This window comes from Tupaia chinensis, unplaced genomic scaffold (genome assembly GCF_000334495.1).
Source record: "Tupaia chinensis unplaced genomic scaffold, TupChi_1.0 Scaffold000127_1, whole genome shotgun sequence".
In the NCBI taxonomy this organism is placed as follows: Eukaryota; Metazoa; Chordata; class Mammalia; order Scandentia; family Tupaiidae; genus Tupaia; species Tupaia belangeri.
The window spans coordinates 2,151,338-2,177,192 of NW_006159595.1; the positions used below are offsets into that span (position 1 = coordinate 2,151,338).

General features: G+C 42.1%; 1 protein-coding gene across 2 annotated transcripts; it reads right to left on the bottom strand.

Moving 5' to 3' along the window:
- Positions 1-8,418: 8,418 nt before the first annotated feature.
- On the bottom strand, positions 8,419-25,343 carry ELF2 (E74 like ETS transcription factor 2; the record flags this gene model as incomplete). 2 transcript variants are annotated; one of them, XM_027770333.1, is given in 6 exon segments in its annotated part: positions 8,419-10,202; positions 10,590-10,940; positions 12,949-13,141; positions 17,375-17,461; positions 22,198-22,335; positions 25,230-25,343. In XM_027770333.1, coding segments are annotated over 6 exon segments (1,508 nt in total), but the record flags the coding sequence as incomplete, so codon positions are not given.
- Positions 25,344-25,855: the final 512 nt, after the last annotated feature.

The following is a 25,855-nucleotide window of genomic DNA, read 5'->3' on the forward strand; positions in this document are numbered from 1 at the left end:
ACCTTTTGACGCTGTGGTGTGGTGACACCTAGTCACTGCTCACGCACAAATGCTTCACTTAAAGGTGGGTGAAGGTCAAAGTGTGGCTATACACTGCAAGCACTTGTGCTATGCTTCCGTGGTATCTCAGCGCCATGGTTAGAGGCCCCCCAAATTCTCGCCCAGATACTCTCCCTTTATTTTGAATGAATGAAGGTTTTGAGAACACTGTATACACAAAATCTTGGGGCTGTCTGGAAACAGTGACAAGCAGGAAGAACATCCGTACCAGTTAAAATACTGGGTCCAATCTTAGCACGGCTACTGGTACTTCTATGTTGCTGAAAAAGAATATGGATCAGAATACCTGTCGCTGGGACTCCCATGTAGTCGACCACGGTTCGAGTCCTGGACCTGGTGGCTTAAACTCCTGCCAGGCACGTGTGTGTGCATGCCCAAGATCCCGAGAGAAGGATGGAGAAGGGATTGCGGTGTGGCCCTCCCCCCCCGGGGGGGTGATTGCTCACTTTTTCTGTCTCTTTCTGGCGAGCACACATGTCCTATAGCAAAAACCTCTGCAAAAAAAAAAAAAAAAGAATACCTAATAGAATGGGCATGACTGGTTTTATTTCCAGAGAAGAGGTGGGGGCATCCCTCACAGGGTCTTTATGACCATCCAAGACCATCACAGGTGCACCAGGTATGTTGATGCAGACCTGGGACCTGGGCCCGCCCACGTAGTCTCCCACCCGCTGCACCACCAAGGCTGCCCGCCCGTTAAATGTTGCTTACCTGCCCCAAGGCATTCCAGCCCGGAGAAAAGCCCGGTCAGCGTTAAGCAAGCTAATCTAGATGAGAATGAAGGCCGAAATCATGTCTGCATCTCGAGTTGTCCAGTAAGACGTGCAGGATGAGTATGGGAGGAGGGTGTAGGAAAGCTGCTGGTTGCAGACAGTCTTCTGGAAACACCGGCATGTCACAGACATAAGATGCAGAGAACACTGATGAAACTCCTTACGCATCATCCTTTGGAGTCACCACGGTAGAAGCACTTACGACAGGGATTCTGGGAATTCCTTTGTGTTGGTCTTTACTTACAGTTACGGGGACATGTGGCGATTCTCTGTAAGAATTGTCGTTGAGGGACCAGCAGTGGGCGTAACGGCTATGTGGCTGGACAGTCCCGACCTGGTGGCTTAAACTCACGCTGGGCGCATGTGCATGTGTGCCCAAGATCCCGAGAGGAAAATGGAGAAGGGACTGCGGCGTGTCCATCCCCCGCCCCCAGGGTGTGATTTCTCGCTTTCTGTCTGTCTCTCTCTGGTGAGCACATGCGCCCTATAACAAAATCCTCAAAAAAAAAAAAAGAAAAACAAGAATTTGTTTGTTTGAAAATCGTAAGAATTAGATGTGTTTCATACTTTGTTAATGTAAGCTATTCTTTGTAGACCGCTTTGCCTTACGGACGATTAGAGTAACGGGAAGGCATGACGGTAAGTGCCGAGTCACGGTGGGAACGACAGCCTCATTTACGCAGATAAAGAAAGCATTACGGTGTAAACCTAGGAAGAAAGCGTCTGCGTTCCCTATCTTTGCCTCTACGCGGCATGGTCACATCACAAACCCTTCCTCTCGGGATGTTGGGTACGCGTGCACGTGTCCGGCGCGTTTCTCCAGCTGCCAGGTCTGGCACTAAAAGCCACAGTCGGCCATATAGGATTTAGTCACCTTCACCACCAGGCAGGGCTAGCCCAAACTCTTGTTTTTTAGTGATGTAAAGAACAAGTGGCCGAACACCAAAATAGCAAAGGCCTGGAGCCTGTTGAGCTTATGAAAGCAGCCTGTCCCAGGGCACAGGCTCGTAAGTGAAAAGCCATAGTGGTGACCAGCGTGAACCCAAACAAGTTACTCCATCTCCAGGGCGTGTGCCTTCTCACCCACACTGAATCCCTGACTTCAGATTTGTGAGAGGTCTGTAAGACAGTACTGTAATATAAAACATGTCAGAACCAGCAGGTGGCATAACGGTTACATCGCTGGACTCCCATGTCCTGGACCTGGCAGTTTAAAACAGCCGGGCAAGTGTTAAGTGCATGCCCAAAATCCCAAGAAGAGAATGGAAGAGAAACGATTATGGTGTGGCTATCCCCCCGAGGGGTGATTTCTCATTTTCTTTCTCTCTGTCGCTGCTATCTATCTCCAGGGAGTGTGCACACCCAATGGCATAAATCTCTTACAAAATAAATAAAACATACACGTCACCAAATAAGAAAGAATGCTTATGGCTCAAAACAAAAATGAGTAGGCCCCTATACAAAGGGATCTTCAGAAAGTAAGTACAATGAAAACCGGGAATAGATTTCAATTATATTTTTTATATAAAAACAAACTCACTTTCATTCTACTTCCCATGAATTTCTAGAAGTTCTCTCATTAACTATATACCATTAGTAACCCATTCCTAATTGGTTTTACTCAGGACAATAACCCTTCAGTGCTGATACAAGTTTAAGGGACCAGCATGGTGGTGGTCAAGGTGCTGCCATCCCACATGACCAACCGTAGTTCAAGTCCCGAACCTGGCAGCTTGAAAATCATACCGGGCACATGTGTGTGCGTGCCCAAAATCCCAAAAGGAGAATGGACAAGAGATCGCAGTATCGCCATCCCCCTACCCACCCACCCACCCACCCCGGGGTCTGATTTTTCACTTTCCTTCTGTCTCTGTTTCTCTTCAGTGAGCACCCTTTGGCAAAAACCTTTAAAAAAAAAAAAAAAGGAAATTCAAACCCCGAAATAGGTGAGGAGCACATAATACCCACAGCTGCAGGTACCTGTTCCCAGATCTCTTTAGAAAACTCACTTCTGCGAACATGGATGTGAGGGGCCACGCCGACAGGGCCACTGCTCTGCCAGCATGCCAGGGGAGCTCTGCTGTCCAAGCACCAGGGCTGCCGGGGCTGCGGAGATGCCACTGGTTTGGCTCTGGCTGCCCAGACATTCAAAACCAAAATTACAGCTGAATTTTAATTACTGTAACACTTTACAACACATTATTTAGTGTATTTTTTCTTTTGCCATTCTTTGCCCAATTTGAGTTTACCTTTTTTAAACTTTCATGTATTCCTACAATATGTAAACTATCTGACATTTTAATAGTAAAGCAGGTTTTTGTTTTTTGTGGTTTGCTATTTTGCTGGAAGGTGCATATGCACTAGAGAGAGAGAGGAAGAGGAGCTAACACCCCTCCATGGGGAATGGTCACGCTGCAATCCCTTCTCCTTTTCTCCCTCCTCAGCATTTTCGGCAGGCATGTACACACACCACTGTGCGTCTGCAAGCTGCCAAATCCAGATTCGAACCACATAGGAGTGTGGGATCCAACTGCCTTAGCCATCAGGGCTCAGAACCGGCCCGAAGGCAGAAAGTTGACTGAACTAGCTTCAGGCTTCAAGATCTAGACAACCTGCATACAAGAATGTGGGAATATGATTAAACAGTCCTCCTGTATGTTTAACAGAGACATCACTCAAGAAATGACAGAATGGACAGAGCGCCGACATTTGATGCTTGTTTTCATACACTGACAAATTCAAACAGAACACTCGGCAACTCTTCAACAGTTTAAAATTTAGTTTACGAGAAACTAAGCTGTGTTAATAGGCTTATTCAGAAATTATCCCATTTCCCACCCTATACCCCCTATTTCTGGATGGGAGTTGGGGTTGAGCCCAAAACTCAACTGGCAGCCAGGGCCAGCCTGTGGGCTAGTGGTTAAGGGAGCTGGATCTCACATGGCCAACCATGTGGTTCGATTCCTGACCCCTGCGATGTTGAAAACACTGAACATGTGTGCCCCACAGTCCCAACACGGTGGAGAAATAGAGAAGGGATTGCAACATGATCACGCCCCGCTGGCCAGCAAATGACCCTCTGGCAAAATAACAGTTCTTAAAAATTTTAGATAAAATAAGGGACAGCAGGTGGCGTGGTGGTTAAGGCACTGGACTCTCACATGGCTGACCACATAGTTCAAGTCCTAGACGTGGGGGCTTGAAAATCATGGGGCATGTATACCCAAAACCCTGAGGAGAGAATGGAGAAGGGATTGCCGCGGCGTGGCCATCCTCCCCCACCCCCATGGGTGACTTCTCACTTTCCCTCTCTCTGTCTCTCTTGCAAGCACACATGCCCCATGGCAAAAACCTTCAGAAAAACCAATAGCAGCGGGAGCCAGGGATGAATTCATACATCTGCCTCTCAACTGACCCACAGGCTCATCGTTTATAACACAGGGAACAATCTCTGAGGTTCCTTAAAACCCTCGGTTAAATTTAAAAACAATTCCAGTTACTGCTGCCCATGCTAGAAAGCACTCGGTAACTTTTAGGGACTGCGTCTGTTTGCTTTATGAAACTCTCAGGGGTGAACATCCTAGCGTCACCTTATTTTGAAGCAACTTGACTCACATTCTTTTTTTTTCTTTTTTTTTTTTTTTGGAGAGGTTTTTGCTATGGGGCGCATGCGCTCACCAGAAAGACAGAGAGAGACATAGAGACAGAAAGCGAGAAATCACCCCCCAGAGGGGATGGTCACGCCGCAATCCCTTCTCCTCCATTCTCCTCTCGGGATCTTGGGCACGCACGCACACGAGCCCAGCATGAGTTTTAAGCCACCGAGTCTGGGACGCGAACTGGGACGTGAACCGCGACGCGAACCACGGTCGACTACGTGGGAGTCCAGCAACATAGCCATTACGCTAACTGCTGGTTCCCACTCACAACCTCTTGACCTCAAATGGCTTGACTCTCTCTAAACTGCCATCTTCTGGAATTCAGCCTCTATGTAACAATTCTACATTTTACATTCTGTTGTAAGCAATTGAGAAGTATTTGGAACAACAGTAACAATACTGATAATAGCATAGAGTTCTCCACAGTCACTTCTTCAGTGAGAGAAGGCACATACTGTACTGTTTCCTAAGGCTCTACAGAGACTCGCCCTGGGCCGGCCACAAGGCCAGCTATGCAGGTTGGGTCCCAGACTGCAAGGCTTGAGGGTAAAAAACAAACCACACTGGGATCATGTGTGTGTGCCCAAAATACCAAGAAGAGAATGGAGAGGGGATTGTGGGTGGCCTTTCCTATTGGGGGTGTTTCCTCACTTTCCCTTGTCTCTGTCTCTCTCCCATGGAGGAGCAAATTTAAAAAAAAAAAAAAAAGCTCACCCTAATTAAGGAGATAGTAAATGTGATTAAAAAGGCTTAAGGTGAAAAAAACATAGTTTATAGGTTTTAGAAGGCCATTTCAAAATACTTAATTCACATAACTGTCTTGAACTATCTTTTTCCATTGACCATTTTAGAAGCACTCATGGGACCAGCAGTTGGCGTAATGGCTGTGTTGCTGGACTCCCATGTAGTCAACCGTGGTTTGAAATCCCGCACCCAATAATAGCTTAAACTCACGCCGGGCACGTGTGCCCATCCCCCCTGGGGAGTGATTTCTCGCTTACTGTCTCTTTGTCTCTCTCTCTCTCTTTCCAGTGAGCGCATGCACTCTATAGCAAACACCTCTCCAAAAAAAAAATAGAAGCACTCAGGTGACCCACTCACTGAATGCTAAGGCTGTCCTTGCAGCCATGTGGCAGTGATTCTCAAACTGTTGCATAGCGAAGGTCACCTTAGAGATTTTAAAGAAGATTTTTTTGCTATAGGGCGCGTGAGCTCGCCAGAGATATAGAGAGACAAAAAGTGAGTGAAAAATCACCCCCCAGGGGGTTGGCCAGGCTGCAATCCCTTCTCCATTCTCCTCTCATGATCTTGGGCACACGTGCACACGCTCTCCACATTAGTTTTAACCTGCTAGGTCAGGGACTTGAACCATGTTTGACTGTGTGGGAGTCCAGCAGAACAACCATTACACCATCTGCTGGTCCCATCCTTAGAGATATTTTTTAAAATGCTGATTTATTGCTCCCACTCCCAGACTTGTAGGAGTGTGACCTGGGAAATAATAATCAAAACTTCCCTGGTGATCTTAAAATGTAGCACGTTTCCACTTAGTATTAAAGTGAATTGATGCCCTTCAACTCAGGAATTTGCACATTATATATGACTATATCTTTCCAGACAGTGATAATATTGTTATTATCTGTTTACAAAGAAACAGTAAGTGTCTACTACACTCAGCATTGGAGCGGGGGTCCAAGTACGGTATAAGATGGTAGGAACAGACTTCAAAAAGTCCATGGAAAATGTGTATTGTTGGAAAAAAAAAAAAACTACACATGCATTTCAAAAGTTTCTTGCACGAAAATAAACTTGTACTGACTTGTTATAACATGTCTCAACTCATTTTAAGAAGGGAGAAGATAGGGGCAGCCCTGTGGCACAGTGGTCAGTCAAGGGAGTCGGACACCACATGGTTGACTACAGTTCACATCCCAGCCCCCTGGCTCAAAAACACTGTGCCCGCCTGTGTCTGTGTATGCCCAAAACACCAACAGGATGGAGAAATGAAGGAGAAAGCATTATGACCACACCCCGGGGCGGGGGCTTTCTCCTCCCTCTCTCTCTGGCTAGCTAATGCACAGGCCAACTGGCCAAAAAAAAAAAAAAAAAAAGTAAAGAAAGAAAGAAAAGGGATGAGATGACGACACATACTGGCAAAAAATCTGCAACATTCTGCCAGGAAAAACGATTCTTTGTGCTAGTGAAGTAGACATTAAACAGCAGAAACAAAAGCCAACACCACAGACATCGCAACTGGTTTAACTTACACAATTCTGAGTAAAATTTCTACACTTCATGGGTCCCAAAACTGTGGTACCTTCCAATAGAAATCCTTAACAAGTGGGATCAAGAGCCTCAAGTATTTCTTCAAAGAGCCATGACAGGAGGTGACACACAACTTTACCACTACCACCCTGAAGACAAAGACAAAGCACACTCAAAGTGAGAGGCGAGGGAAGTGATCCTGTCGGAGCACAAACAGACTGGTCAAGAGCAAAGATCGTGGCAACTGTTTTGGGGGATGCTCGCACCAGTGCACTTCCTGTTCTTTCCTCTCATTCAATAAGGGCAATTCTGAGAGTTCTGATGGGACAGTATTTTAGGCAGCCACCTAACAGTTCTGATTGGGCTCCTCCTACCTTCTTTTTGTTTCTTAATTAAAAAAAAAAAAAATCTCTGGGGCCAGCAGATGGCATTATGGTTATGTTGCTAGACTCCCACATGGCCAACTGCAGTTTGAATCTTTGACCCAGTGGCTTAAAAATCTCAAAGGGCACATGTGCGTGCATGTCCAAAATCCTGGGAGGAGAACGAAGAAGGGATTTTGGCGTGGCCATCCCCCTGGAAAGTGATTTCTCACTTTCCCTCTCATTATCTGCCTCTCTGGGAAACATATGTGTCCTAACACAAAAACTACTCAAAAAAAAAAAAAAAAGAAAAAAAAATCATTACTGAAAGCGTAACTAAACAAGCGAAACCATCATGGAGAAGAGATGATACAACTGAAGTGCTAAAGCATACAGTATCAATTTTGAAAACAGAAATATTTAGGAAATGCTTTAAAAGGAGGTAAAATTTTATATCAACTCCCAAATGGGATAAGAACTGAGTTTTTCTTTGAGCTTTTAATAAAAAAGTACCATGAAGTATGTTTATGAAAAGATAAAAGATTAGGAAGAGAACTAATAAAAACCTTTGTTGGGACCAGCAGTTAGCATAATGGCTATGTTGCTGAACTCCCATGGTTCGAGTCCCGGATCCGGTGGCTTAAACTCATGCCAGGCACATATGTGTGCGTATCCAAGATCCCGAGAGGAGAATGGAGAAGAAGGGATTGCAAGGTGGCAATCCCCCGTGGGGGGTGATTTCTCGCTTTCTCTTTGTTTCTCTCTGCCTTTCTGGCAAGTGCACGCGCCCTATAGCCAAATAAAACAAAACAAAACAACCTTTGTTGATCTAAGTTGTGTTTCAATCAAATGCACAATTAAAGGCCAAAAATCAAGTTATCAATTCAAGTGATTACTGAAAGCTATGAAAACAGACAACTTGTCTTTTTCTTTAAAAGAACGATAAGATGTAGGATAGGACCTAGTTTTGTGTGAAAATAAGTAATTCACGTAATTCTCTTGTACCTCAACTTTCTAACCTGAAAAACAAACGGCTAAATTCTTCAAGTGTGGCGAATTAAAATGCTAAATTCATTATCGTTACATAGAGCATTACAGTTCATGCGAGCACTCAGAAAGGGAGCGGTAACATGCTAGTGTGAGCATAATGGAACGACAGAGAAGCAGCATTTCTTCACGCAGTGGCTAGGATGGAGAAATACGACTTCCATTATTTCATGACTAAAACAACATCTTTATACTGGCTTCTGAGTATTGTTTAAAAAAAAAAAAAACATCACCAGAGACCAAAACACAAGATAAATTTCATTTCTATATTTCAGAAAACCTACTTGAATACACTTTGAAACAAGAGTACAACAAAATAGAATATACTTCAAATGTTGAATATACAAACTATTATAGTTCAAATCTGAACACTGGTACTTTCCCTCTTAAACTTCAACTAAAAAAAAAAAAAGAAAAGAAAAAAGAAAAGAAAAGAAAGAAAAGGAAAAGGAAAAAAAGAAAAGAAACAAAAAGAAAGAAAACTCCAGGTATTAGAGCTACCTGACAAAAAATTCATGCTTGAGCCTGAACTTCCAAGTGACAGTTGAACTGAAACTGATATGTCTGCACAGATGCCAGGGCTAAGTGAGTGACACAGGCATATTACAGCAAAAGGCCAGAGCCGTTTGTTAATTTGTCCACAATTAAGAAACTGACAGACTTAAACTACCATATAAAATGTTACATGTAAATTCTATAACAATACTGTGCTAGGTACAAGATTTTTAAAATTTTTTCTTTTAATAAAAAAGCTTTACACAAAAAAGCCATTAGCTTATTTCAAGAAAGAAAACCGAAAATTAGTCTAAGGCCTTTGTTTTAAATCAGCTTAAGCTATATGATATAAAAAAAATCGCACTAGATCTTTTTTTTTTTTTTTTGCTATCCTCCTCCTGAAGCTTTTGGATCCATTCTTCCATTCACATTCTAAAATACCTATATTAGCAGAGTCTTCACATAGCACCAGTTAAGTGAATACTGTGCGAACACAGTAGTAATTGCTGGTATGCATATAAAATGCATCAAAAATTGCTATATGTAACAATGAGATCACCCTTCCCAACCCCTCCCCGATGAAAACTATATCACCTCTTACAGAATGTTAGTGTTCCAAGTCTTAGTGTAACTTGATAGCGTAGTGATCTGCTTGGTCCCTTTGAATCCTTTTTCTTATGGATGGGTTCAGTTGTTTCCTACTGTAAGAGGCAGTTTTCTGTCAGCATCTCAATATGTAGTTCATTTCCCACTTAAACATGGGATAGGTAATTTATTTCCAGTAAGTCTGATTGTTTTTCTTAGATGCATTAAAAATGTTTTAAAGTCTTCTTTGACTTTTCTTGATGACTTCCCTTGCACGCGTTTACATCAGTACTACCGCTAACAGTCTCAAGTCCACGGTGGAGCTGCAGTTTTATTTCTCACATGCCACTAGTCCTTCTGTTTTCATAGTTACAGGAAGGGCGATAGCTGAGGGCGCACTGACGACCACTACGTGGGTCACTGTCTTATTTCCATCTGCTGGTTTTTCTTCTACCAGCTGCAAAGTTTTCACATCGTGCTCCTGCTTTTTTGCCACTGCTTCTGATTTAACCTCCGGCCCTTTTATGACCGCACTGATGACTCGAGGAGGAGTCTGGCCAGATGCCTGCTGCGTAGGCACTGATAGTCTCATTACAGGAGTACCGTGGGCTATTGAAACAGGGGTAAGTGCTCTCACAGCCAGGGGGGTTCCCACAATGTTAATGCTTCCTGATCCGGCTAGATTCGACTTTGTCTGCAGTTGACACTGTGTGAGCTGTGTGGCTGGGATGGTGATGATTTTGGCAGGCTGCATGGTGATTTTGTCTCCGTTCTCAGCGGAGGCTGGCATCACAGTAGGGATTGTCTGAATGACTACCTTTGGAGAGGTCGCTGTGGTTGGACTAGTGCTGGTTATTAAAGGTGCACCTGCGTTAACTGACTGAACAGCCACAGTTGAAATTTTCTGGCCCAAGGATGTCATTACAACAGGTACTTGCATTGCCACACGAACTGTCCTAGTAGATGAAAAAGAAAGAAGCTGATTTTGTCTAATGCCATGTTAGAAAACGGGTCTCTAGAGCAAATCGATGAATGCAAATAAAAAAGTCTATTACTAGTGCTCCCCAACTGGACAGATATGGCAATGCCCGAAGATTAGAAAATGAGATACCATGAAACATGGATAGTAAAAAAAAGAAAACAAGCCCACATGGCTCTCCGCCCCTTAAACCAAGAATACTAATGCAGGTTAGCTCAGGCATCTACCTCACAACAAATACATTTAAAATATCAAGCACGTTTTAGAGCTCTGGCCACACTGGGTTGTTAGAATGCTGTTGTTATCCCATTTTCACCTCTTCAAAAAGGTAAATACATCACCACGAGTGGTCTGCCTCACTTACCTCGGAGCGGCTGTGGCGGATACAGACGTGGTGGTGGTGGGAGACCTGGACGAAGCATCGTGCCCAGGGGAAGTGATATTCACAACTCGAGCTACGCCCTTCTCTGCTCTGGAGCAGTTTACGGGAGATGAGTTCTTCCCACCACGCACAGAGGTTGCCGCTTTTAGGAGACTTTCTGCAGACAGTGACACCCGTTCTAACGACTTTTCATCAGTGGCTACCGCTAAATCCTCATTACAGGTTTCACTTTTGTCATCATCTATGACCACTATGTTTTTGGGCATATCCTTGAACTGATACACAAGCCTCTGTCCTTCAACCTTCGCGAGAATTCCCCTTTGGTAGTAGTATCTGTAAAGGAGAAAAGTACTAAATGAATAAAATTACCTTTATTCCTTCTAAAAAAGGATACAGTGGATACTAACAGAAGCATTCATTTATTCCTGGAAGAGGTGAGAGAGGAGCTCTGACTGCTCTGACTGCTTGAAAGGCAGTGAAGGATTTAGACTCGGAAGGAAGTTGGAAGCTGGTGCCACCTAGAGATCTACAAGTTCCTTCTGCAAATAACTGTGCTTTCTTAAGTAACTAAACCTAAACACAGAATATTTCACTAACACTAGTAGAAATTTTACTCTGGTTTACATAGGTTATTAAAACAACCTGCTGGGGACTTTCAGTTGGCATAATGGCTATGTCGCTGGACTCCCATGTGTTCGACCACAGTTTGAGTCCCGGACCCAGTGGCTTAAACTCACGCCGGCGTGTGTGCGTGAGTGCCCAAGATCCTGAGAGGAGAATGGAGAAGGGATTGAGGTGTGGCATCCCCCCTGGGGAAAGGTGATTTCTTTCTTTCTGTCTCTCTCTCTCTGTCTTTATGGCAAGTGCACACACTCTATAGCAAAAACCTCTCAAAAACAAAACAAACAAAAAAAAAACAACAATCCGCTGGGTTTGTTGTTGTTTTAAAGAATTACTTAATATTTGTTATTGTTATTTTTAAAAGAATTTGACCAGAGACAGACAGACAGAGAGAGAGAAAGGGAAAGTAAGAAAGCAAGCTACCAGGTCTGGGACTCTAACCATGGTCAGCCATGTGAAAGTCCACCATCATGCCACCTGCCAGTCCTTGTTGTGTTTTTCTTTTATAATTTGCTAGAGGGCTGCATATGCTCAATAGAGAGAGAGAGAGACAGAGAGAAAGAGAAGGAAAATGAGAAGCACCTCCCAGGGGAATGGCTACACCACAATCCCTTCTCTTCCATTCACTTCTCAGGATTTTGGGCACGCACACACACGTCTGGCGTGTTTTTTCATGTCACTGGGTCCAGGATTTGAACTATGCTGTTGGTCACATGGGGTCTGGCTGTTTAACCCTGATGTCACTGACTGACCCACAGTCTACCATTTTATTTTAAAAATTACCTAAGCCACATTTAGTAGAAATGAATTAGTATGATATGGGAATACTGTCACATAAACTATGTGTTCATGTACAAACACCTTTAACTAAAAGATGATATGTACATTATAATTAAAGTTTTCTGAGTTTCTCAAACTGACAACTTAAAAGAAATGTCCCATTTACAACAAATTCACAGGACTAACCAAGAAAAGTAATGTTAGAAACTGTATTTCACTTACATTATTTTTTTAAAGAACTATTTTTATTTAACTTTATTTATTTATTTATTTAAATTTTAGGGGGCAGAGAGAAAGTGAGAAAGCAAGCCACCAGATCTGGGACTCGAACCACGGTTGGCCATGTGGGAGTTCAGTGCCCTTAACCACCACACTACCTGATAGCCCCACGGTTTAATGTTTTTAAAGGCCTACAACTTAACAATTTTGTTTTGTTGTTGTTAAGGTTTTCACCAAGGTGCACATGGAGACAAACGAGAGAGGGAAAGTGAGAAAGCACCTCCCAGGGAGAGGGCTATGCTGCAATCCCTTCTCCTCCATTCTCCTCCTGGAATTTTGGGCATGCACGCACACACACGCCAGGTATGTTTTTCAAGCCGCAGGGGCCGAGACTCGAACTGCAGGCTGACATGTGGGAATCCAACACCCTTAATCATGATGCCATCTGCTGGCCCCCAACTTAACAATGTCTATAAGACATAATCTTCAGTATAAAAGTGCATTTTTCTACAAAAATGGAGTTTTCAATTATGTTGAAATTTTATGCATCTAGACCCAACTGTCCCCCACCCCCATCTACTTCCAAATCTGAGAAACTCCTCTAATATCCCCACCCAGGTTTAAAAGCTGTAAGAAGGGATTCTGAGGTCTCTCGAAATGGAACAGCTGATGTTCAGAACAGGCAAGTTCTGCTTGAGTACCAGCTCATCTGTGCTTTTACCTCAAAGCTCGCCCCATAGTTTCGTAGTTCATGTCTGGCTTGTTCTTATGTTTTCCCCAAAGCTTAGAGACAGCCTTTGAATCCACGAGCTTGAAGATGCCTTTCTCTCTCTGAGTCCACTTAATATACCGGGGACAAGTATTTTTATCTTGAAGGAGATCTAAAAGGAACTCCCACAAATAGGTTGTGTTTCCTTTAAAAACAAAAGCAAAGACAATGGTAAACACTGATTACAAATTCAGTAACATAATCAAAAACATAATTAAAAGCAAATAAAGTACCTTTCATTATAATAAAAATCCTAAACACACTTGTTCGTGTTTCCAGTCCTGATACTAATACAGTCAAGGTCCTGGATTTTGTACTATCATATATAGGTCACCCATACTAGATACGCAGTTCAATAAAGGCAAAGAACAATGCTTAGCACAAAGTTAACCTGAGTTAACAGAAGCAAATGTATTAAATTCACAGAGGCAAACTCGGAATAAAATAAAATTTGCAACAATACGATAAATTCCAGGCTTGAAATTCACAAAAGACGCTTAATTTCCTTAAATAGGCCAGCAATGTGTAATAAACCATACAAAACTTTGAGGAAGTAGTCGTAGGATTTTTGGTAAGAAACCCACTTCTCTGATTCAATTTCAGACCCCAACTCAGAGTTCCATGTCATCTCCTATAACAATGCACGCAACCTGGAACCCTCGTATCCTCTTACTTTCCTCCGGGCTATTCAAGTCAGTTTATATTTGGTATCAAAGAAAACTACTGCGTCTCAAAACAGACTTTAAAAACTCCCTAATCTTTTTTTACTGATTATATCTAGTAGAGTGAAGGTAGGTAATATACTAAAAATATTTCATGAGGCCGGTGAGTGGCGTGGTGGTTAACAGCACTGGATTCCCACATGGCTGATCGCGGTTCAAGTCCTGGACCTGGCAGCTTGTTTTCTCCCTTCCCTTCCTCTCTCTCTCTGGTCAAATAAAAAATAGCAACAACAAATGAAATTAAATAAATCTTTTTTTAAAAAAACATTTCATTATATATGAAAAACTAGATTACTAAAGACATTTGTGCTTCAGTCTTAAAATATAAGCATCTTTTTTTTGAGAGATATTTTTGCCATAGGCAGATGCACTCGATAGAGAGACAAAGTAAGAAACCACACCCCCACCCCGAGATGTCCACGCCCTAATCCCTTCTCCTCCATTCTCCTCTTGGGATTTTGGGCATGTGAGCACATGCACCCAGGTGAATTTCAAGCCATCAGATTCAGGACTCAGACCGTGGTAGACTACATGGGAGTTCAGTGACATAACCATTACAGCATCTGCTATTCCAAACTATGAGCATCTTAAATAGGAAAACTAAAAAATAGTAACAGGGCAATTCCTTAAACTAGTCAAGTATTCATCAAATGTTCCCTAAAATATTAGCAAAATACTAAAATGAGGAAATAGTGTATGTTTACAGAAAAAAAAAATTATTTTTCATGTACTACTTTTAAGTTTAGCAGAGAATACAAAGAATTAAAAACCTGTCTCTGCCTCAAATAATTTACCGTTTCGGTGAGAAGGGGAAAAAAGTAAGTGACAAGTTAAATAGCAAAAGGAGCAGTAATAGTTTGAAATAATGTAACCACCATAATGGGACCCCTTAACCTAGTGACTCAAGGGGCCAAACCCACATGACCGACGAGTTTGAATCCACTCCAGTGTCTTGGGAAACATGCTGCACATGTGTGCACGCATGCTCAACAACCCAACAGGATGGAAAACAGGAGAAGAGACTGCAGTGTGCCCACACTCAACGTGGGGGTGCTTTCTACCTGTCTCTGTCTCTCTCTCCGCTAGCACATTATGTCCTCTGCCAATCAAAAATACACTAAATACAAGATACATCACAGGGTAATACATAATTATTCACTCCAAGTTTATCAGAAAACGTGAAGTTTAGGGAGTAAAAATAAAGTGGATTGGTTAAGACATCATGAAGTCTTGGTTAAATACGCATGATAGAGAAGGAAGTAATCTGGACAAATAAAATACGGAACTTAATCACAAAAAGGATAAGAAATAAGGATCCCTTTGGAAGGGGGAAGGGCAGTGGGCAATGGCCAGGCTTGTCAAGCTGATTTTCATTTATTCCCTCTGTAACCTCTCGGGTCCTGAGAAGGAAGGACAAGACGACGCAGACCAGCACTGGATCACCGGTCTTCTCTGGGCTCCTGCTCACTATCCCTTCACTAGCCTCAGGTCCTCATCCAAGCTATGGGCGACGTGAGAACAGCTCTCAGGGTGGGATGCCTCCGAGCCAAGCCACCGCTCTCCCATCTCCGTCAATCGAACACCGACGCTCCTCTGGCATTTCATTTTCATTCTGAATTTACCTTAAAATTCCGTGAATTCAAGAATAGCCCAGAGTTGAGCCCACTATGTGTCTCTTGATGTAAAAAGACTGACCTTCAACTTCACAGAGACACATCTGTCTCTCGAGTCCTTCTAAATCACATCACTACCTAAAATCTATGAAACCATGTGTCATCTGTAGCTACAGCAAAATGTGTAGCTGGGAGCATTTTTATTTTGTTCACAACCAGATTATCCAAAAAAAAAAAAAAAATTTCCTGTACAAAATAAACAATGCCTTCCTTGTACATAGCAGGTGTCTGAATTAACTCGACTTGTCAACAATCCTCCCTCGGGTTATCTTTAAGCACTCCACCCAAGTTCTCATTCCCAAATTAAAACTAAGAATTCTCTTTCTGTTTTTACCAGCTTCAGAAAAGGAAGCAATCAAGTAAGATAAATGCCTACGACAGACATTATCACAATTTTGCAGAAGAGGAAATACTGGCTGGATTCTTCACCCAAGTTTGTCTGAAGTAACTTTCATCTTCATATTAAATAACATGCTGTCTCAAGTTTAATAATACAAGATTGAAATTTTAATGAAGGGTGATTTTTGTTTTTTTTTTGGAGAGGTTTTTTTGCTATAGGGCGTGTGCGCTCGCCAGACAGGCAGAGAGAGACAGACAGAGAGAAAGCAAGAAATCACCCCCCCGGGGGGAAGGCCACACAGCAATCCCTTCTCCTCCATTCTCCTCTTGGGATCTTGGGCACGCACGCACATGCCCCCAGCGTGAGTTTTAAGCCACCGGGTCCGGGACTCGAACTGCGGTCAACTACGTGGGAGTCCAGCGACATAGCCATTACGCTAACTGCTGGTCCCTGAAAGGTGATTTTGACTGATGAAAATAGGTCACAAAAGTTTTCTCACTGTTTTTACATACATAAAGTCTTTAACAGGTATCACTAATGATGAAAATTTTTTAAAAAGTGGTCATTATATATTTATAGTTTAGCTTTGTAATATTTACTAAGATTATATACCTTTCAGTTTTCAATATAAAGGTCAAAACCAAAGATGTTAAAACTATAAAATGACCACAGAAAAGGAAATGAAAAATTATTCTTTATCTATTTGAAATTGAGTAATCAGTTCCTGAATAAGTATCTATTCAATATATCTGGGTATTTTTTTTTTCTTTCTGGTATAAAACCAAGTGTCAAATTTCTTATAGGCTTACTAAAGAATTTTTTAAAACTAGATTAAATTTTTGACTTATTTAAAATCATATATATATAATTCACACCACCTGTTAAGAATAGAATAAACTTGGATATATCAATAGAGTCTGTCCAACTACTGAATATCGATCTGAAAACATTTATTCACAGAAATAATAAATTTCTGGCCCATCAGCACATCATATAGAACACATCTAAAACCAATGCTGAAATGTTATTTGTAGACATCATCGTACCCAACGTACTAATGAAAGCACAGAATGGGAGAGGCATGTTGCTATTTTTAATTTTAATGAGGATATACAACTTCTAAAGCAAAACATGGGTACCTTTTATCCTGACAGGTGACTAACATGACTGAAATCTGCTGACTGGGAAATTAAATTTGGCTTGCCTTGAAGTCTTACATTGCTTCCAACCAGTTTAGAAACAGTCCTAGTTGTAAACCTCTTTCCATTCTAAGTGGCTCAAGGTGGGGATAAGTGCAATTAAACACACACATATCCTCTAAAACAATGGCTCGTAGGGACGATGGACATCAGACTGCCCTCCGACCTGATCAAACATCAAAGCTGCTCCTTCCTTCAAGGCCCCGCCCCAGCACACAGGGCAGCCATGGTTGCAGAATCTCGTGAGCTACGGGCCATGCAGAGTTAGTTTAAGAAGCTGAGAGGTGCTGCTGATGCATCTCTGATGGAGAACTACTACCAGACAGGACTCCATAAGTGCATGTACTAGAAATAAATTTCTTACAAATGCAAATTGTCACCTTACTGGGGAAAAAAAAAAAAAAAAAAAAACCTCTCACCTCCAAACAGCCCTCCCCAAATTACCTTTTCCTTCTCTTGGTTTCTTCTTTATACCTAACTCAGGAGACCCATTGGAAATAGGCGACTGCTGGGTCTTTGGTTTACGGCCAACTAGAAAAGGAAGATATAGAAACCATACATTGAAAAACAGGAAAACTGACAGAAACATGTTGTAGACTCTCTGATAACATATTAGTCATTGAACTAGACACTAATTTGTAGACTACATGCTAATACATATGAAAATTGCTTCTAATGGAGCATTGGAAACACGCCTGGAGGTTTAGATGAGAGTAGTTAAGTGGTGGTAGTTGCAATACACACATGGCAAATCAGGTACAACTGATCTACTTACACGATGAGGGTCTCAACGCACTAACCTTTTACACTATTTTAACTGTCTACTAAATGTTTGCACCCTTCCCTTCTGTTTCTCATTTCTGCCACAAGGTTCTCTCAGACAGCTTAGCATCCACAATGAAGAGAATGCTGGGGCGGTAATTCTCTACTCTTAAGAAGGCATAGTCTGAAGTTATATTTGACCCTCAGTCCAGATGGATGAACATTAGCAGGTGAAGAGAAGAGACTGGGAATATGCAAGTATATTACATGTTCAGATTAAATATTGGGTCATCAGGAAACTCACGACATATTTTTGCACAGAAAAACATAAAGGGGCCAACAGGTAAGCACGGTGGTTAAAGGCACTGGACGCCCACGTGGTCAACGTGGCTCAAGTCCTGGACCTAAAGGCTTGCTTTCTCACTTTCCCTCTTTCTCTTTCTGTCTCTCTCTGATAAAACTAGAAAATAATAATAAATAAAGTTAAATTAAATAATTTCACAAAGAAAGAAAAACACATCATGGACTTTCCCAACAACCTAACAGATTATTACTGATTTGGTGCCAGCAGGTGGTGCCAGCGTGGTGGTTAAAAGAGCTGGACTCCCACATGGCTGACCATGGTTCAAGTCCCAAACCTGGTGGTTTGCTTTCTCACTTTCTCTCTTATTCTCTCACTCTATCCCACTCTGGTCAAATTTAAATAAATAAATAAAGTTAAAATAAAATAATTCTTTAAAAAAAATTACTGATTTGTCAATAGTCATACCTCTGGGATTTCTGATGTCACTCTATTCTTCATTAGCAGAAGTAATTTAAATTAGCTATATAAGCAGCTAAAGTAAAATGTCTTAATTTATATTTCAAAATGCATACACACATGTTCTAGGATTTTATTCTGGTAATTCTAATCAGTAAGAAATATGCTTTGGCAAAAATTAAAAGAGAAAGCTCATAGATCTCCTTGTGAAAACAAAGCTAATTGGGGTGTAGTGGTTAAGGTACTGGACTCCCACATGGCCAACCACGTTTTAAGTCCCAGACCTGGCAGCTTGCTTTCTCACTTTCTCACTCTATGGTGAATCAAAATAGTAGTAATAATTATGAACAAAAATTGGGCAGCAGGTTGCATAGTGGTTAAGGTCTTGAACTTCTACATGGCCAACCACAGTTCGAGTAAATCTCGCCAGGCACGTGTGCGTACATGCCCAAAATCCCAAGAGGAGAATGGAGGAGAAGTGAGTGGGGCATGGCCATCCTCCCAGGGAGTGATTTCTCACTTTCTCACTCTCTGTCTCTGTCCCTCTGGCAAATGCACATGCCCTATACCAAAAACCTCTCTTAAATATAATAATGGGGGGCAAGCAGGTGGTGTGGTGGTTAAGAACGCTGGACTCTCACATGGCCGACCAAGATTCGAGTCCTGGACTTGGCGGCTTGCTTTCTCACTTTCCCTCGCTCTCTCACTCTGTCCCTCTATGGTCAAAATAAAAATAAATAAATAAATAAAGTTAAATAAAATAATTATTTAAAAATAGTAATAGGGGCCAGCAGGTGGTGTGGTGGTTAAGGGCACTGGACTCCCACATAGACGACTGTGTTTCAAGTCCCAGATCTGATGGCTTGCGTTCTCACTTTCTCTTTCTCTCTGGCACACTGTCCCTTTCTGGTCAAATTGAAATAAATAAAGTTAAACAGTTCTTTAAAATAAATACTACTGCTATAACATGGAGAACAGCAGATGGCATAATGGTTACATTGCTGGACTCCTGCATAGTCAGTCACAGTTCAAGTCCCAGACACAGTGGCTTAGAACTCACACCAGACGTACGTGTGCACACGAGCCCAAGATCCCGAGAGGAGAATGGAGGAGAAGGGATTGCAGCATGGCCATCTCCCCTGGAGGCTGATTTCTCACTTTCTGTCTCTCTGTCTCTCCAGCGCATGTACACACCCTATGGCAAAAAAAAAAAAAGAAAAAAAAAGAAAAAAGCCCTCGCTAAAAATTTTTTTCAATAATAAAAACTAAATAATTATTTAAAAAAAAAAGAGCTAATAAATAATATTTATATGTACAAATCGGTGAGCAATAAGTTAACATTTTCACCATCTCCTAAATTTGAGTATGAAAGCTCCTCTTAACAGAAAGGTTAGCCTCAAAAGGCTTCATTTATTTTCCTATAAAGCTGCACTCCTGAAACCATGTTCCTTGATAAATTAATAGAGTATTCCTCAACAGAAAAAAAAGGACTGTACAACCAGATTAACGTTAGAATGGCCATGCTATCTTTTCTTGGGGAGTCACGATGCACATTAGACTGTTACAGGCACTGGAATGAAAGACTAATAAAATAACTTATGTAACTCCAAATGTCCCAAGTCTTCACTGTTTCCCTTACAGTAATGCAATGAGCACAGAACAGTTATTTGTCATTTTTGTTTTAAGAGAGAGATTTTCACTACAGGGCAGATACACTCACCAGAGAGACAGAGACAGAGAGATAGGAAGTGAGAAACGACCTCCCATGGGGATGGCCATGTTGCAATCTCTTCTCCTCTGTTCTCCTTTTGGAATTTTGGGCACACACACACGCACACCAGCGTGAGTTTTAAGCTGCTGGGTCCAGGATTCAAAACGAGTTGACTACGTGGGAGTCCAGCAACATACAACCATTATGCCATCTGCTAGTCCCAATAATTTGTAATTTTTAAATGGCCATTTATTTAGAGCTTTCAAAGACATAAAATTAGTATTAAATTGGCAAAATTATTTCCTAGTTTGTATCATACCACATCCTAGTTCTCAACATGACCCCTGTATTTCATGGTCTTTTCCAAATCTAAAAATTTAAGTGTTTTTAACAGCTCCCACTAGGTGCAATCAGCCAATGACTGCAGTGGGTAATGGGTAAGTAAGGTTATTTATATGTGCATTTGAAACATTTTCGGCTGTAAATCTATCCTGTCGGGATCTTGGGCACACATTCGCACATGCCTGGAGTGTGTCTTAAGCTACTGGTCTAGGACTCGGAACTGCACAGTTGGCCATGTGAGAACCAGCTGCCTCAATCACCGGGCCATGGAGCAAGTTTCTGTTAGTTTCAATTGCCAGAGGGATGTGAACTTGCGGAGAGACAGACAGAGGAAGGGGGCAAGAGTACTCCCCCAATGGAGCACGGCCACCCTGCAATCCCTTCCCCCTTTCACCGTCCTCCTGGGATTTGGGGCATGCACACACATGTGCCGGGCATGTATTTTCAAGCTGCCAGGGCCAGGAATCAAACCCATGGTGGGCCATGTGGGGTCCAGCTCTCTTTATCACTAGGTCACAGGACTAGGCCTCCCTCATTTTAACCTTTGACATGCTATCCCCACTCTAAAATGTGAAGAAAGAGATAGAGAAGAAAGTGGAATGAGATGGATACCCATTTACTTAGGATTTCCTATCTTTCAAGTCTCACCTTGATCTGAAGAGAAAAGGACCCCTCACTGCTAATTTCCTTGTGAAGTTGGAGACAATGCTGAAGCCCTGAGCCCCACCCTTTGGGATCAGGTGAGCACAGGTTTCAGCCAGAGTCAAACTAAGTGGAAATGCTCTTTTCTTCACCCAATTGGAGGTCTTTACTGGCAATACTGATGTTTTAGACAGAAGGAATGAAGAAACATTACTGAGAAATCACCTCCTCATAGAAGATGGCCATGCCTCAATCCCTCCTCCTCCATTCTCCTCTTGGGATTCTGGACACTCACATGTGCCCAGTGTGATTTTCGAGCTGCTGGCTTTGGGACCTGAACTGTGCAGTCAGTTGTGTGGGGTCCAGCCACCTTAAACACCATGCCACAAGCTAACCTGGGCTTTTTTTGGGGGGAGAGGTTTTTGCTATAGGGTGCATGTGCCCACCAGAATGAGAGAGAGACAGAAAGAGAGAAATCACCCCCCAGGGGGGTGGCCACGCTGCAATCCCTTCTCCTCCATTTTCCTCTCGGGATCTTGGGCATGCATGCACATGTGCCCGGCCTGAGTTTAAGCCACCAGGTCCAGGACTCAAACCCCAGTCGACTACATGGAAATCCAGTGACATAGCCATTACAGCAACTGCTGGTCCCACTTGGGCTTTTTTTTTAAACAGCCACCAAAGAGGAAGAAGACTATACAAAATAGAGAAAGTAAAGAACAAAAACTTTCAAAAATATAACCAAGTTACCTATAAAAGGATCAAAAGGTAAAAGAAACGGTAAGAGAGGTATGCAGGACGCTTTCCTCTGCGTCCAACACCTGATATATCCTCATTTTCAGACAAGTACCTTCAGAGTTTAAATACGAACTCCTTTAAATAGTCTGAACATACTAAAACACAAAAGTCTCGATCTGTCAATATATACTTAACATTAATCTTAAATGCTATTATTACAGTACATTAATATTGCTACATCTCTCGACGGGGAAAACTATACCAGAAAAAATATCATCTGTTTTCTCAGAAATGTTTAAATATAGCCTCTACCTTTTTTCTTCCTCATCGGTTCATGGCTATCTGGTGATGTGGGGATGGGAGAGGTATCCATTGGCTCCGACTCTTCAGTTGACACCTCCACTACAGTTTCTGTAATGACGTCTGGCCTCATAGCAGCATGGATGAATTCTGGAGTTGATACACAAGGAGGGACAAACACTTCCACTATAAAAAAAAGTTGAAAAATTAAAACTTCCCACCCGCAAAAATGTTTCCTACGTGGACAGTTCAATACACAGAAGGCGTTAAGGTTCAGTAAGAACTCGTCAACATGGGTCATTAAGAGCTTACTCCTGAAGAAGTCCATTTGCTTACTATTCACTATGAGCTGAAGTATACAAGGAAAGAATCATAAAATGAACTTGAAGGAGAGGTTAATGTTCTGGGTAAGGTAAAGACCATGAAGAGTACCCCCTTCATTTCTTCACAATTTTAGATCCTTTCAAGCTCACTGTAGAAAAATATCCTTAATAATTACTTTCCTTTCATGTGTCCCTCATTGGCCTTTAAGTAATATGAAATTTAGATGATTTGCAAAAATCTATTTAGTAAAAAGCACCTATAGTTCATTTTAGAACATGAAGAAAAGATAAATCTATTCATTATAGACCAATGAATTATCCTTCTTCAATATTAAAAATCTGGGCCAGCAGCTGGTGTGGTGGTTACTATGCTGGACTCCCACATAGTCGACCATGGTTCGAGTCCCAGACGTAGCGACTAGCTTTCTCACTTTCCCTCTCTCTCTGTCTCTCTGGTGAGCACATGTGACCTGTAGCACATTTTAAATAATAATAATAAAATTTTTAAAATTCTAAAAAAACATTATGTACAGATTGCACATGGCATTCTACTATATACAACAATGTTGCTCAGGCTTCCTCCCAGCATGCCCAAATGATCAGGATTTGACATTTCTATTTCATTTCAGAGATGCAGTTAAAGATTAAACCAACAATACCCGAATTTTCTTCTCGTAACCATGAGCAAGACATGGGATTCCTATTTCATTTTACAAGTATGGCTGGTAGCCCACCCACACTGGCCCAAATAGTAGGGTATCAACTGTGTGAGGCTGGGGCCCCAAGGGATGTCCGGGTTCGTATCCCGGACTAACTTGAACAGGTTGGGAACCATAGCATACCCCTGTATTCCTGGTTAAAAGTTGCAGGCTGGGGCAGAAGATTGTAAAGGCAAGACCCTGTCAAAAAGTACCCCTCCTCATGAAATAAGGGGGTGGGGGAAGGTGAGGTTGGCCCAGCCACAGTAGCACACAATGGCTGACCTACTACTTGGCAAGTTGAGTACACATGGGAGGCCCAGGTTTGATTTCCAGTCCAGTGCAAAAAGCCAGGTACAGTGGCATGGACCTACTGTCCCAGCTACTCAGGAGGCTGAAGCATGAGGAAGTCAACTTAAGTAAGATCTTGTCTTTTTTTTTTTTTGGGCAGATAGTATGGAAACTTGATTTGGCTGAGCAAAGAAAATTACACTCTCAAGAAGGGAGCACAGGCTGGCTGGGCTTAGAACAGCCAACCAATATCCTATCTTAAAAATACAAAAACTAATCTTCAAAAAATTCAAAGCACAGGTGTTCTTAGCATTTACTGTAAATCCTTGTGAGAAGAAGGGTCAATCTTACTGCATCAAGTCAAATTAACATTTGGACATTAAATTATAACTAATACAAAATGACTTATCAAAGTAAGTCTTCAAAGAAAAAAAGGGATCAAAAGAAAAGGAAAATTCATAGGCTAAAGGAAGGGTAAAGAAAATGGCATGAGCTCTTTGCTAGATACTGGATGGCTCCCTGGAGTTGTTGTTGTTGTTATTTTGTGGTTTTTTTGTAGAGGTTTTTGCTATAGGGCGCGTGCGCTCGCCAGAAAGACAGAGAGACAGAAAGCGAGAAATCACGGGACCAGCAGTTACCATAATGGTTATGTCGCTGGACTCCCATGTAGTCGACCACAGTTCGAGTCCTAGACCCAGCAGCTGAAACTCATGCCAGGTGTGTGTGCGTGCGTGCCCAAGATTCCGAGAGGAGAATGGAGGAGGAGGGATTGCGACATGGCCATCCCCCCTGGGGTGGTGATTTCTCGCTTTCTGTCTGTCTCTCTGTCTCTGTCTGTCTGGCAAGCACATGCACCCTATAGCAAAAACCTATCCAAAAAAAAAAGCAAGCAAGAAATCACCCCCATGGCGGGATGGCCACACCGCAATCCCTTCTCCTATGTTCTCTTCTTGGGATCTTGGCCATGTACACACACACCCAGCATGAGTTTAAGCCACCAGGTCCAGAACTCAAACCGCGGTCAAGTACATGGGAGTCTCTAGCAACATAGCCATTACACCAACTGCTGGTCACGGCTCCCTGGAATTACTGTCTGTCATATATAAAGGATTTGAAGTGGTCACAGGAGGCAACTGCTCCAGTCTACCAAACTGCAAAGGCTTATCATTTCCCTTGAGTGAAGGGTATAGACACAATGGTATATAAACAGCTGCCTGTCTATTGTGGACACTGTTCAGTTTCATTTATTATGAAAACTAAGTATTTCAAGCATTTAAGATTTGGAAACTTTGGCAAATAAAGCTCAATTACTGCAGCCAGGTATTTATATGTAATAGACTTTTTATGTATTATTTTTTAAGGTTTTTTGCCATAGGACAAGTGTGCCCACTGGGATAAGAGAGGGAAAGTGAGAAATCACTGGCCTAGGGGGTGATGGCCACACTGCAATCCCATCTCCATTTTCCTCTCAGGATTTTGGGCATGCATATGTGCCTGATGTGCCCAGTGTGATTTTCAAGTCACCAGGTCCAGGATGAGCCCAGAACCTTAAACACCATGCCACCTACTACCCTCCCCCAACCTTCGTAACAGATCTTTGAGAATTCCAACAATCCCTTCCTTGCATTAAAGAAAGAAGAAACAAAAAAGAAAACAAAACAAGACAAACTTCATTACAGACATACCAAGTAATGTGACAGGTTTAATGGGAAAAAACAAACAGTTCACATACCAGGGCTTCTTGAATCCCTCAAGCAGGTAGGAGATTCCATATGAAGGAGGGCTTCAGCAGCTTCAATCGTCTTATCTGTACAGTGTGCATTACTGCTATGAACTGATGCTTCCACTGGGGAAAGATAAGTGCTATTCAATTAAAATGCACTAAACACACTGCTAAATTAAAACACATTACAATGTAAAAAAAAATATAAATTCACTTATATGTGAGTAACTCTAAATAAGCTACCAATACCTATTAGTCTATACAAATGTACAGGAATTATTTTAAAACTGAAATATGCCTAGTACCTATATTCTGTAAAATGAATGCTGAAACGAAGCAAAATGAGGTGGATTAGGAATTACTGAAATGTTTCTGGATCTCACCCAAAGGAAAACAAAGACAGACCCTTGCAATTGACCCGTGCACCAATTTTAAGCCAAAACGAATGAGGTAGTGAGCATAGGGGTTGGTGGTTGGAGATCAGCAATCGTGTGAGGTCAATTTTATATTCTGATGTACTGCTGCTAAAGCCAAGGCTCCGATCATTCCCAGCAGAATCCATCAGAAACACATCGTATTTCCAAGTTAACTAAATGAATTAGTTCCACTCTTACAGACTCTCCTGGGTGAGTAAA